Source organism: Hirundo rustica, chromosome 31 (assembly GCF_015227805.2).
Source record: "Hirundo rustica isolate bHirRus1 chromosome 31, bHirRus1.pri.v3, whole genome shotgun sequence".
Taxonomy (NCBI): domain Eukaryota; kingdom Metazoa; phylum Chordata; class Aves; order Passeriformes; family Hirundinidae; genus Hirundo; species Hirundo rustica.
The window spans coordinates 489,202-502,956 of NC_053480.1; the positions used below are offsets into that span (position 1 = coordinate 489,202).

Consider the following 13,755-nt stretch of genomic DNA (forward strand, 5'->3'; position numbering starts at 1 on the left):
GGCAAGACGAAAGAAGCTCTGTTTTTTTTTTCCCCGGCTGTTAGTTAGTGCTAGCGTAGTTAGACGCTGTAGAATAGCTGAAGCTTTTTGCTTTTTTTTTTCTTTTTTTCTTTTTTTTCCTTTTTTCCCCTTTTTTTTTTCTCTTCCTTTTTCCTTTTTTTTGCCCTCTCCTCGGAACTGTTCCAACCTCTCCAGACTAAGGACCTGGAGGAAGCACCGGGGGCCTCCACAGGGGACCCACCCCACCAAGACCAGCCCTGCACATCTCCTTTTCTCCCAACGTCAGCGGAGACGGAGCGGTGGAGCACAGTGACAATCCTCAAGAGGAGACTTTCTTTAAGTTTGTTATCCCTCCGTAAGCGGCACGAAGCTCTTGTCATCGGGTATTGTGCTGGGAGTGCTTTGCCTGTTAATTAAACAGGTTTTTTCCACTTCTCCCTGAGGAATTCTTTTTTCCCGAACCGATTGGGGGAGGGGAGGGGGGCCCCTTGGGAGGATTTCTCCCAAAATCTGCCTGAAACCACCACACTAGTAAAGAACTGTTATTCCTTTCCCCATACCTCTGCCCGAAAAGACCCTTTAATTGTCTAAATTATAGTAACTTGGAGGGAGGGGATTGGAATTCCCTACTCCTAGAGAGGCCTCACCCCTCCCTAGCAGATACCTGTCTTTTAAACCAAGATACCTTGGAATCTGACGGGGCTGAGAGCAGGAGAATCCCTCCTCCGGCTGTGGGAGGGCAGAGAGCTCTGCCCCGGCTGCTGCTCTGGGGTGGTGTCATGTCCACACATGCTGCCTGTGCCCTGTGCCCTGTGCCCTGTGCCCTGTGCCCTGTGCCCTGTCCCTGTCCCTGTCCCTGTGCCCTGTGCCCCATGTCCTGGGCCCTGTCCCCTGTGCCCCGTGCCTTGTGCCCTGTGCCTGTCCCCTGTCCCCTGTCCCTTGTCCCTGTCCCCTGTCCCCTGTGTCCTGTCCTGTGTCCCCTGTGCCATGTGCCCTGAGCCTTGTCCCCTGTCCCTGTGCCCTGTGTCCTGTGCCTTGTGCCCTGTGCCCTGTGCCCTATGCCCTGTCCCTTGTTCTCTGTCCCCTGTCCGCTGTCCCTGTCCCCTGTCCCCTGTCTGCTGTCCCTGTGCCCTGTGCCCTGTGCCCTGTGCCCTGTTCCTGTGCCCTGTGCCGTGTCCCCTCCCTGGCTCTGGGGCATTGCTGTGCCTGCACACACTCTCTGTCCCCTGTCCCCTGTCCCTGCCAAGGGATGGGGCTGCCGGCACCAAGGGAACACGAGGGACACTGGGGCACTTCACAAGCATTTAGTGCAAAAGATAAAATCATGTGGAAGAAAAAAGCAACAGCAACTGTGGCACCATAGCACAGGGCCACACAAGGACATGTCCCACTGTAGTGGGGTGACACTGGCCCAAGGACAAGGCACCCACCAAAGCCGCTCTCACTGCCCTCCACAGCCACACAGGGGAGAGAAAATTTAACCAAGGGTTCCTGAGTTAAGGACCAGGAGAGATCCCTGATCAAACACCATCATGGGAACAACAAGTTCATGGAGATATGAATTGGATTTATTGCTAATAAACTCAGAGCAGGATAATGAGAAGAAAAAGAAAACCCTTCATAACACCTTTCCCCACCCCTCCCTCCTTCCACCTCTGCCTCCTACCCGGCATTTCAGGGAGACAGGGAATGGGGTCAGGGTCAGTTCATCCCCCGTGGGTTCTCCCTCTGCTCAGGGACAGGAGTCGTTCCCCTGCTGCACCCTGGGGTCTCTCCCACCAGAGAGTTCTCCAGGAACTTCTCTAACCTGAGTCCATCCCATGGGGAACAGCCCCCCTCAGACTGCTGCAGCGTGGGTCACTCTGCCATGGGGTCAGACCTTCAAGGACAGGCTGCTCCAGCGGGGGCCCCTCTGTCCATGGGGTCACAGCCTCCTCTCAGGCATCCCCGTGCTCCAGCGTGGCTCCTCCAGGGGTTGCGGGGGGATCTCTGCATCCTCATGGATCTCTGCAACCAATACCTCCATCTTTGGAGCCACCAGAGACTGGATCTGCCAGACAGAGGAAACTTGCAGAACCTTCTCTCAGAACCCAGCCCTGTAAAAAATCCAGCTACTAAAATGAGGTAATGCAAATCCAATACAGCTCCAAAAATGGGGTCCCAGATGCCTAGCAGCTCAGGTGCACCCCAAAATGGCCATCCAAGATGTCCAGGGGCTCAGGTGTACCCAAAAATGAGGCCCCAGCTGAGGGCATTCTCTGCTTGGCTGAGCGCTGCCTGAGGGCTGGGGCTGCAGCAAGGGGGGACACCCTCCTACAGCAGGGATGTCCCACAAACAGGGAATCCCCAGAAGCCCCCTGGAACCCTGGGGCTGGGCTGGCCCTGCCTGCATGCTGAGACACCAAAACTGCTCCTGTCCCTGCCCTCTGCAAGTGCACAGGGACAGGAAGTACAAAGAAAGGCCCAGGAGCTGAGAGAAGGATGGGGAGGGATCCTGGTCCCAGCACTGTCACGGGCACAACAGACCCAGCCTGGGCACAGGGAGTGAATTTATTCACAGCAGAACCAAAAGAGAAATCTCTCCAACACTTTCCTCCCACCCAGTGGGGATCTGGGGGATGAGGTCTGCAATGAGACAGCCACACTTTGGGATGAAGAACTTGGGGCAAGCCAGTTACTGAGGAGGTTTTGGGGCACCCTCCAGTCCTGAGGGATGAGTTGCTGGGAGGGGGAAGACACCTGCCTCTGACATTGGAGTGGGATCCATATTAGGAAGGATGTGGGAAGCCCCTATTAAGGAAGATCCTGCTGCTTTCCGCCAGTTTAGGGGGGTTATAAACGGCTTGGGGGGATTTCCTGGCCAGTTTATAGGTGAAGGTGACCCCATCTATTGGAGAATCTTGATGCTTTCTGCCAGTTTCGGGCATTCTACGTGGCTTGTGGTGGACTCGCATTCGTGGGTTCTGATGCCACTCGCCCACGCTTTGAACTGGTCCGGACTGGTGCTCCCAGCGCCGCCCGGGGCGGGGCCGCGGGGACCCCCCCAGCACAGCGCGGCTGCTTTGGGGCCGGCGGCACCGCCCGGCGCTGGGGATGGGGCGTGTCGGGGGAGCTGGGGCCGTACTGGTGGTGCTGGTGGTGCTGGGAGCTCACCTGTCTGGGGGCCAGCGGGACTCGGGTGAACGTGTGCGCTCCCCCTGGGGACCCCCAGCCCGGTGTCACCCCCTTTTGTCTGCCCACAGAGCTCCTGAGCCCGCAGCGGCCGCAGCCCCTCCCCGTGGCCTCGGGCCCGGCCAGGACCCCCCGCTCCATCCCCTGTGGAAGATCAGACAGCTGCAGAAGCTGAGCTGGGTAACACTGCCGACCTTTTGGCCCTGGGACAGCGGAAGCTGTGGGAGAGAGAAACTCAAGGCAAGAACAAAAGCAACGACTTCATGTCTGGTCACTCTGACCACTCTGACCAGAGAAGATGTAACAAGGACATTGCTGGCAAAAGAATACAACGAGGACTTGATATCTGAAAAGATTGTGTTAGTAAAGGAACAGAGGCAAAGGGGTCTGCGTGGAAAATTCTGTATGGAACTTAGAGAACTATAACTACGAGTGTTTAGTGTAATAAACTGGCTTTGCTTGTGCAGCACAGTGTGTCCTCTCAATTCCTGCAGTCCCTGCGCTGATTTTGGGAGGGGTCAGGTGCTCCCCCCAGCCCCACTGTCACTCTGCCCCCGCCCGCCTGCTCCCAGTGTTCCCAAAAAAGCTTCCCAGTTCACGCCGGTGCCGTTTATTGGGAGGGTCTTGGGGGCACCCCCGGGGGAGCCGCGATGGGGCGGGGAGAAGAGTCCAGGAGGGGAACACTGGGCACTGCGGGTCTGCCCGGCAACTGGTGAGTCATCAGATCTGCTGGCTCTAATTGGCTGAACCCTGTTCAACGCCTTCTCTGATTGGCTGAGGAGAGGTCCGGGAGTTGAGAGAAGGACCGAGAGATCCCGCCCTGAGCGCCAGCGCTGGCACAGACCCAGCCTGGGCACAGGGAGGGAATTTATTACCAACCACATCGCACCCGGAGAAGGAGAGAAAATAATTAGGAGCAGGAATGACGGTTGACACTAGAAAAACAATACTTTAATAACAGAAAGAAGAAAATAGGGACAGTACCCAAAAACTGTGCACAGTACCCAGGAGAACTCCGTGGGGGTAACCCAGGGAAGACACGGAACTGAGGAAAACATGACAATATACAGGGTAGGTCTGAGGGTAAGGGTCCAGTCAGACACTCACTCTGGGAAGATAACCATATTTGTACAAGATAACTGACCAATCATAAAAACGTAAATGGAACAACTTCATTGACATGTAAATTCCCAAGAACCTTTACTACTTGCCATCACTAGTAAGGGGTTTCCCTCGGCCTTAAGTTTATAGATGTTTCGGCTTGGCCAAGTCCCACAGGAGAAGGGAAAGAAATCTCTTCAACACCTTCCCCCCACCCAAAGGAGATCACCAGGATCACAGACCACCAGGGCTCTGCCCAACGGGGGTCACTGGGGATCATCCAAAGCCGATCCTCCCATGAGGGATGGAGCTGGAGCAGCGCACAAAGCTCTTCCCACTCTTGGGGCACTCGCAGGGCTTCCCTTAGTGGTGCCGCCGTCGGTGTTTACTCAAGATAGAACTGTTTGAGAAGCTCTTCCCACACTCAGGACACTTGTAGGGCCTCTCCCCGGTGTGGATGTGCCGGTGGACAGTGAGGTGTGAGTTGAGCTTGAAGCCCTTCCCGCAGTCGAGGCAGCGGAAGGGCCTCTCCTCTCTGTGAATCCGCTGATGCACGAGAAGAGTGGACCTGACCCGAAACCTCTTCCCACACTTGGGACACTCGTAGGGCTTCTCCCCAGTGTGGATGCGCTGGTGGTATTTCAGGCTGGAGCTCCATCCAAAGCTCTTCCCACATTCCAAGCAGGTGTAGAGCCCTTCCTCAGTATGGATCACCTGGTGCCGGATAAAGGCTGAGCTTCCTCTGAATCTCTTCCCACATTCCCCACACTTGTAGGGCTTTTCCCCAGTGTGGATCCTCTGGTGTTCCATCAGCTGGAATCTCTGGATGAAGCTCTTCCCACATTCCCCACACTCATAGGGCTTTTCCCCAGTGTGGACCACCTGGTGTTTCCTCAGGCCAGAGCTGTACCTGAAGCTCTTCCCACATTCCACACAGTCATAGGGCTTGTGCCCAGTGTGGATCCTCTGGTGTTGCGTAAGTGTGCTTTTCTGCCTGAAGCTCATCCCACATTCCTCACACTCATAGGGCCGTTCCCCAGTGTGGATCACCTGGTGTTGCATCAGGTTGCCCTTCCGGCTGAAGATTCTCCCACACTCCCCACACTCGTAGGGCTTTTCCCCACTATGGATCCTCTGGTGTAGCATCAGGTTGGAGCTGTGGCTGAAGCTGTTCCCACACTCCCCACACTTGTAGGGCCGTTCCCCGGTGTGGATCCTCTTGTGCCGGAGCAGACCAGAGCTGTGGTTGAAGCTCTTCCCACACTCCCCACACTCATAGGGCCGTTCCCCAGTGTGGATCACCTGGTGCTGGATCAGGTGCAGGCGCCGGCTGAAACCCTTCCCACATTCCAAGCACTTGTGGGGCTTCTCCCCTCCATGAGGCTTCTCCACCAGCTCGGAGCTCTGGCTGGATCTCCGGCCGCCCTCCTGGCACAGGACGGGTCTTTGCTCCTCGCAGCTCCCTGCGCTGGGTTTGCAGCCGCTCCTTGTGCGGCATCTCCGGGGCTTTTCCTCCTCCTCCATCCGGCCACTCCTTGGGAATGAAAAATCCTGGTTTGGGGAGAAAACAAGAGAGCGCCTTAGGCTGGGGGTTCTTCCTTGCACAAGTTCATATCAGTCATATCAGTCATTGGGCACCTTGTGCCTGTAAGAACCTCCAAAACATCAACATTCAGTCCAAAAGTCCTCCAAACATCAAGACACAGATCAAAATCTTCCCAAACATCAAGACTCAGCTAAAACCTCTTCTAAAATATTCAATCCCTTGCAAAAAAACCAAAGCAGTAACATTTAGCTCAATCAACATCAGAAACACCAAGATTCACCCCCGTGAAAATCGTGGATCACCCACCCTGATCACCTGCTGCATGGAGGGGGGGGAAACGCTCCTAGGCTGTGGGGAGGCTGCAGATACAGGGAGGGGTGGAACCGTGTGGTTCTGTTGGGGGTTAGGTTTGTTCCTTTTTGTCCTAAAGAATTTTTCCACATAAGTTACTAGGAAACAAAGTGCTGGTACTTAGAGGGTACTTGACTAACATAAAAGATGTGGCCAGGAGGGAGAAGATCAGACAAAGTTGGAGGGAGGAAAAAGGACAGGGATGGGTGGATGTTGAGGGTTAAGCTTCCTGTAGAATTCACCCCCCCCCCCCCGCTCCATAAGTTGATAGGAGACTAAATACTGATAGTTAAAGGGTGCTCACCCGAACAAAGGAAAGTTGATCACTTAGTTCTGGGGGAGGGAAAAAAGCTCCGGGGAGCTGAGGGTGGTGGGCTCACTGCTCTCGGTTTTCTGGGGAGGACGGTCAGGCGACTGAGAGCTGCGTGGAGTCCACGGTTAACGGAGGAGTCTGGTCCTGGGAATTCGATCATCTGTTGGAGCACCCAGGAATTCGGAGTTTCTTTGCTGCCCTGCTGGATTTTGGGTCAGCCTGGGTCCAGCCGCTGCGGCTTCTCTGGCACTGCCCACTTTGCCTGCCAGGACACACCCCTGCCTGCCAAGGACAATCCTCCACTTCCAGCTTCCAGCCATCAGCGCCGGAGCTTCCACCGTTTGCCCCTCGGGGTTCTTGGTTCTGTTTTACTATTATTATAATTGCTGTTGTTGTTTGTCTGTCCTGTTACATTTACTAGTAAAGGACTGTCATTCCTTTTCCCCATAGCTCTGACTGAAAAGTTGTTTTGTTTTTTTTTTTAATCTTCCAAATTATAATAACACGGAGGGAAGGATTTGCATCCCTCATTCCTAGAGAGGCCGGCCTCTCCCTAGCAGACACCTGTCTTTTTCAAACCAAGACAGAATTTGGTACCCAAATTGTGGGCACGAGGGCATTGAGAGAAAAAGGAATAACAGTTCTTAAGTGCCTACATTCTTGTGTACTGGATATCATGTGGTCTGGCTTAACCTGGTTCGGGTGGCATGTGGTGGCCACCATATTCCTCCCATTTGCAGGCCCTTTTCTAAACATGGGCCCTGTAACTAAGGCTACTGTGGCTGTCATCCAGTTTGCTATATGGGTTAACAAAGTGAGGAATTTGTGGATTTTTAATTTCCTCTGGAAGGCAGGCACATGGATTCAGGGCTATCATACACTAACTGTGTGTTTCTGTGGTTACTTTAACAACAGTACCTACTGTGAAGAAATGACACCGGGGGAAATTTTTCCACAACCCTTCACCCAGCTCTTCGGGTCTACCCCACCAGTCTTTGAAGGGTTCAAATCTCTGAATGTTACTGACATCATACAGTGGCTGGTGTTGCTGGTATGCCTGTTCTGTTTAGCATTTAGAGATAAGGGGAGACTGACCTGGATAACCACCCTGATACCTACCCTAGAGAATAAGGATACTGCCCCACAGCCTGACCCCGTCCCAAAGCTTGACCCTGCCCCACAGCCTGAACCTGCCCCACAGCCTGACCCCGTCCCACAGCCTGACACTGCCCCACAGCCTGACCCTGCCCCACAGCCTGCCTCAGAAATAAACCACCCAGATTGGTTGAAGGAGATCTGTGAGATGGGCCAGATGCTGAGGGAGTACCTTTCCCCTGTAGTAGCCTCATTAGCCCCAGCTGCTGGGAAACCCTCCCCCTGCCCCGACAAAGGAGAGTCTGATGGTGCAGCAGTGGAACCCACAGATGTTACAAGCGTCCAGGTTCCAGCTGAACCACAGGGGCAGCCACAGCCAGCAGCAGTTGCCCCTGTGGAAACAAAGAAGTATAAGGTGAAATCAGAGCACCCAGGCAACAAGGATAAGAAAGGAGGGCCCTCACAAACCGCAGGGGAGTCAGAGGTTGAGATCATCACTGAGTCCCTGACATATGAAAGTCTCCATAATCTGCAAAAAGACCTTGCACGGCGGGGACGTGAGGCTTATACAGCCTGGTTACTTCGGGTCTGGGACCTTATAGGTACAGGCGTGCAACTAGATAATAGTGAGGCAAGGAATTTGGGACCCTTGGCCCAGGACTCAGGTGTGAATCAGGTATTCGTAAGGGAGCCAGGGCCCCTTTCCCTTTGGGAGCGGCTTTTAATGAGTGTACGGGAGAGGTTTGTCCACAGAGACAGAATGCAGGAGCACCATCATAGAATGCGCTGGAAGACCCTTGAGGAAGGGATCCAACAGCTGAGAGAAGTGGCAGTATTGGAGGTACTCTTTGGGAGGGGTGGACAGCATGATAATGACCCTGACAAGGTCAGGGGCACAGGGCAAATGCTGTGGAATCTGGCAACTCTAGGACCATCTCAATACGCCACATACATTGCAACAATTCATCCTGATAACAACCGAGAGACAGTGGGTTCTGTAGCCAACAAGCTCAAAAATTACAAGAGTATGATCGGTGGCCCAATGCAGGCTCAGGTCTCTGCCATGACTAAGGAACTCAGAGAGGAGATAAGGGAGATGAGGGAGGAGGTGACAGAGAAGATGGAGGAGATGAGGAGGAACAGTTCCCATGTGGCACCGGTGCAAGTTACAGGCCCCAGAGTCAGAGCTCAACAGCCCCCAGCTAGAGAGAGAGGGTACACCCCACAAGCTGACCTGTGGTACTTTCTGCGTGACCATGGGGAAGACATGGGAAGGTGGTATGGGAAACCCACTTCTGCCCTGGCAGCATAGGTGCGTGAGCTCAAGGAGAGAAACACTAACCGAGGGAGTTCCACTAAGATGAAGGTAGCCTCGACATCGCATGACCAAGCTGCCAGGTATTATAGAAGTGAGGATATGTCAGATCCCTGTGAAGGAACCTCTATCATGTATGCCCAGGAAGGGAATAATGCCCGGTGCTAGAGGGGCCCTGCCTCTAGCCAGGGAGAGGCACGGGAAAACCGGGTCTATTGGACGGTGTGGATCCGATGGCCTGGCACATCAGAGCCACAGAAGTATGAAGCTTTAGTTGATACTGGTTCGCAGTGTACACTGATACCATCGAAATATGTGGGGACAGAACCTATTTCCATTGCCGGGGTGATGGGGGGATCACAGGAATTGACTGCTGGAAGCCGAGGTGAGCCTGACCGGGAAGGAGTGGCAGAAACATCCAATTGTGACTGGACCAGGGGAACCGTGTATTTTGGGCATAGACTTCCTCCGGAATGGCTATTACAAAGACTCTAACGGACTGATGTGGGCTTTTGGAATAGCAGCTGCGTAGGCAGAGGGCATTAAGAAATTGAATAGCTTGCCTGGACTGTCAGAGAATCCATCTGCAGTAGGACTCCTAAAGGTAGAAGAGCAACGAGTTCCAGTTGCCACCTCGATGATGCACCGCCAACAGTATCGGACAAATCAAATTGCCGTGATTCCCATCCACAAGATGATTCGTGAGCTGAAAACCCAAGGGGTGGTCAGCAAAACCCACTCACCCTTCAACAGCCCCATCTGGCCTGTGCGCAAGTCTGACAGAGAATGGAGATTGACTGTGGACTACCGTGCCTTGAACGAAGTGACTCCACCATTGAGCGCTGCTGTGCCGGACATGCTGGAACTCCAGTACGAGCTGGAGTCCAAGTCAGCAAAATGGTACGCCACAATTGACATTGCTGATGCATTTTTCTCCATTCCTCTGGCTGCAGAATGCAGGCCTCAGTTTGCTTTCACTTGGAGGGGCATGCAGTACACCTGGAACCGACTGCCCCAGGGGTGGAAACACAGCCCCACCATCTGCCATGGACTGATTCAGGCTGCACTGGAAAAGGGTGAGGCTCCGGAGCACCTACAGTATATCGATGACATCATTGTGTGGGGGAACATGGCAATGGAAGTGTTTGAGAAAGGAGAGAAGATCAGCCAGATTCTCCTGAAAGCTGGTTTTGCCATCAAGCAGAGCAAGGTCAAGGGACCTGACCGAGAGATCCAGTTCCTGGGAGTAAAGTGGCAAGATGGACAGCGGCAGATTCACACTGAGGTCATCAATAAGATCACAGCAATGCCTCCACCGACCAGCAAGAAGGAAACACAAGCTTTTCTAGGCGCTATAGGATTCTGGAGGATGCACATTCCTGAGTACAGCCAGATTGTGAGCCCTCTCTACCTGGTCACCCGCAAGAAGAATGATTTCTACTGGGGCCCTGAACAGCAACAAGCCTTTGCCCAGATCAAGCAGGAGATCGCTCATGCAGTAGCCTTTGGCCCAGTGAGGACGGGACCAGATGTGAAGAACGTGCTCTACTCAGCAGCCGGGAACAATGGCCTGTCCTGGAGCCTTTGGCAGAAGGGGCCTGGGGAGACTCGGGGCCGACCACTGGGATTCTGGAGCTGAAGCTACAGAGGGTCCGAAGCCAACTACACTCCAACAGAGAAGGAAATCTTAGCAGCCTATGAAGGAGTTCAAGCTGCTTCAGAGGTGATTGGCACAGAAGCACAACTCCTCCTGGCACCCCGACTACCGGTGCTGGGGTGGATGTTTAAAGGAAAGGTTCCCTCCACCCATCACGACACTGACACCACATGGAGCAAATGGATTGCCCTCATCACTCAGCATGCCTGCACTGGAAACCCAAATCACCCTGGGATTTTGGAGGTAATTACAAACTGGCTGGAAAGTGAAAACTTTGGTCTCACAGATGAAGACCAGCAGGAACAAGTGACGCGTGCCAAAGAGGGTCCACCACACAACCAACTGCCAGTAGAAGAAACACGCTATGCTCTTTTCACTGACACTTCCTGCCGCATCGTAAGGATGAACCGGAAGCGGAAAGCAGCCATATGGAGCCCCACAGGACAGGCTGCACAAGCCACTGAAGGAGAAGGTGGGTCAAGCCAACTTGCTGAAGTCAAAGCTGTTCAACTGGTCCTGGACATTGCTGAAAGAGAGACCTGGCCAAAGCTCTACCTCTACACTGATTCGTGGATGGTGGCCAATGCTCTGTGGGGTTGGCTGGGCAGGTGGAAAAAAGCCAATTAGCAGCGTAGGGGAAATCTGGGCTGCAGATGAGTGGAAGGACATTGCCACTCGGGTAGAGAAGCTACCTGTCAAAGTCCGTCATGTAGATGCCCATGTCCCCAAGAGTCAGGCTAATGAGGAGCACCAAAACAACGAGCAGGTAGATCAAGCTGCAAAGATAGAGGTGTCAAAGATAGACTTAGATTGGCAACACAAGGGAGTTGTTCCTAGCTCGATGGGCCCATGATGCCTCAGGCCATCAGGGCAGAGATGCCACCTATAAGTGGGCACAAGACTGAGGGGTGGATCTAACCATGGACAGTATTTCTCATGTTATCCATGACTGTGAGACGTGTGCTGCCATCAAACAGGCCAAGCGGGTGAAGCCCCTGTGGTATGGCGGGCAATGGTCCAAGTATAAGTACGGGGAAGCCTGGCAGATTGACTACATCACCCTTCCCCAAACCCGCCAAGGCAAGCGCTATGTGCTGACCATGGTGGAAGCCACCACTGGATGGTTGGAGACCTACCCTGTGCCCCATGCTACTGCCCGGAACACCATCCTGGGCCTTGAAAAGCAAATCCTGTGGAGGCATGGTACCCCTGAGAGGATTGAGTCTGACAATGGGACCCATTTCAAGAACAGCCTTATAAACACCTGGGCTAGAGAACATGGCATTGAGTGGGTATTCCTTATCCATATTCCTTATCATGCGCCAGCAGCCGGGAAGGTTGAACGATGCAATGGCCTGCTTAAAACCACTTTGAAGGCACTGGCTGGGGGGACTTTCAAGAACTGGGAGATTCATTTAGCAAAGGCCACCTGGTTAGTGAACACTCGAGGTTCCACCAACCGAGCAGGCCCTGCCCAATCTGAGCCCCCGAGAACAAGAGATGGAGATAAGGTTCCAGTGGTACACATGAGAGGAATGCTGGGAAAAACTGTTTGGATTAATTCTGCCTCCAGCAAAGACAATCCCGCTCCTGGGGTTGTTTTTGCTCAGGGACGTGGTTGCACGTGGTGGGTGATGCAAAAGGATGGAGAGACCCGCTGCATACCTCAAGGGGACCTTGTTTTTCGGTGAACACTGTGACTGTGTCTGTATTTATATTCACATGTATATATATGTATATTATTTAAAGGTTTAAATTCAATATAATATGTTGGTATGGGAAAAAATTTGGGATAATGTTGAGGGTTAAGTTTCCTGTAGAATTTCACCCCCCGCCCATAAGTTGCTAGGAGACTAAGTACTGATAGTTAAAGGGTGCTCACCCGAACAAAGGAAAGTTGATCACTTAGTTCTGGGGGAGGGAAAAAAGCTCCGGGGAGCTGAGGGTGGTGGGCTCACTGCTCTCGGTTTTCTGGGGAGGACGGTCAGGCGACTGAGAGCTGCGTGGAGTCCATGGTTAACAGAAGAGTCTGGTCCTGGGAATTCTATCATCTGTTGGAGCACCCAGGAATTCGGAGTTTTTTTGCTGCCCTGCTGGATTTTGGGTCAGCCCGGGTCCAGCCGCTGCGGCTTCTCTGGCACTGCCCACTTTGCCTGCCAGGACACACCCGTGCCTGCCAAGGACAATCCTCCACTTCCAGCCATCAGCGCCGGAGCTTCCACCATTTGCCCCTCGGGGTTCTTGGTTCTGTTTTACTATTATTATAATTGCTGTTGTTGTTTGTATGTCCTGTTCTAGTTACTAGTAAATGACTGTTATTCCTTTCCCCATAGCTCTGACTGAAAAGTTTTTTTTTTTAATCTTCCAAATTATAATAACATGGAGGGAAGGATTTGCATCCCTCATTCCTAGAGAGGCCTGCCTCTCCATAGCAGACACCTGTCTTTTTCAAACCAAGACAGTGGAGCTGAGGGTTCTTCCAGCTCTTGGCATAGGAGAAGACAGCCAGGCTGCTGCTTGGTGTGAGAAGAGTCCACTGTCAACAGAAAGTCCGGTCCTGGGAAATCTACCACCATCCATCATCTGCTGGAGTGCCCAGGAATTCGGAGCCCACTTCACCTGCCCTGCTGGAGCTGGGCCAGCCCCATCCAGCTGTCACGGCTTCTTCAGCACTGCTCACTTTGCCGGGACACCCCCTGCCTGCCGGGACATCCTGCCATTCCAGTCACCAGCCCCAGAGTTTCCACCATTCCAGCTTGGTGCTCTCAGGGTCCCAAGAGATCAGACTGCCCCGGGGTTTGTGAAACAAAACCCCTCGAGGTTCCTGGTTCTGTTTATTATTAATACTTTAGTTGTTGTTGGTTTGTCCTGTTATATTTATTAGCAAAGAACTGTTATTCCTTTCCCCATAGCTCTGCCTGAAAAGGCTCTTTAATCTTCTAAATTATAATAACTTGGAGGGAAGGGATTGGAATTCCCGCATTCCTAGAGAGGCCCCGCCTCTCCCTAGCAGATACCTGTCTTTCAAACTGAGACAGATTCCTTGGCTTCAAGTGAGGACACACTGCTTCAGGTGTGTCAGAGCTCCCATCACACCAGGGATCCACCACACTGGAGCTCTTGAGAACATTCAGGATGGGTCTGGATCGAGAGGAGGTCTTTCCTCATAGACACAGGGGCCTCTCCATCCATTCTCAATCTTAGAA

At 53.2% G+C, this 13,755-nt stretch overlaps 1 protein-coding gene and 1 pseudogene across 1 annotated transcript; both read right to left on the bottom strand.

The window, feature by feature from the left end:
• Positions 1-13,755, bottom strand: part of LOC120764531 (class II histocompatibility antigen, B-L beta chain-like) — a 60,508-nt pseudogene that overhangs the window by 20,036 nt on the left and 26,717 nt on the right.
• LOC120764552 (zinc finger protein 239-like) lies at positions 4,116-7,608 on the bottom strand. The gene is made up of 2 exons (XM_058423828.1): positions 6,474-7,608; positions 4,116-5,823 (listed from the first exon to the last, which is right to left on the bottom strand). The coding sequence occupies exon 2, from the start codon at positions 5,794-5,796 to the stop codon at positions 4,636-4,638; it is 1,161 nt and encodes a 386-aa protein (XP_058279811.1). The 5' UTR covers positions 5,797-5,823; positions 6,474-7,608; the 3' UTR covers positions 4,116-4,635.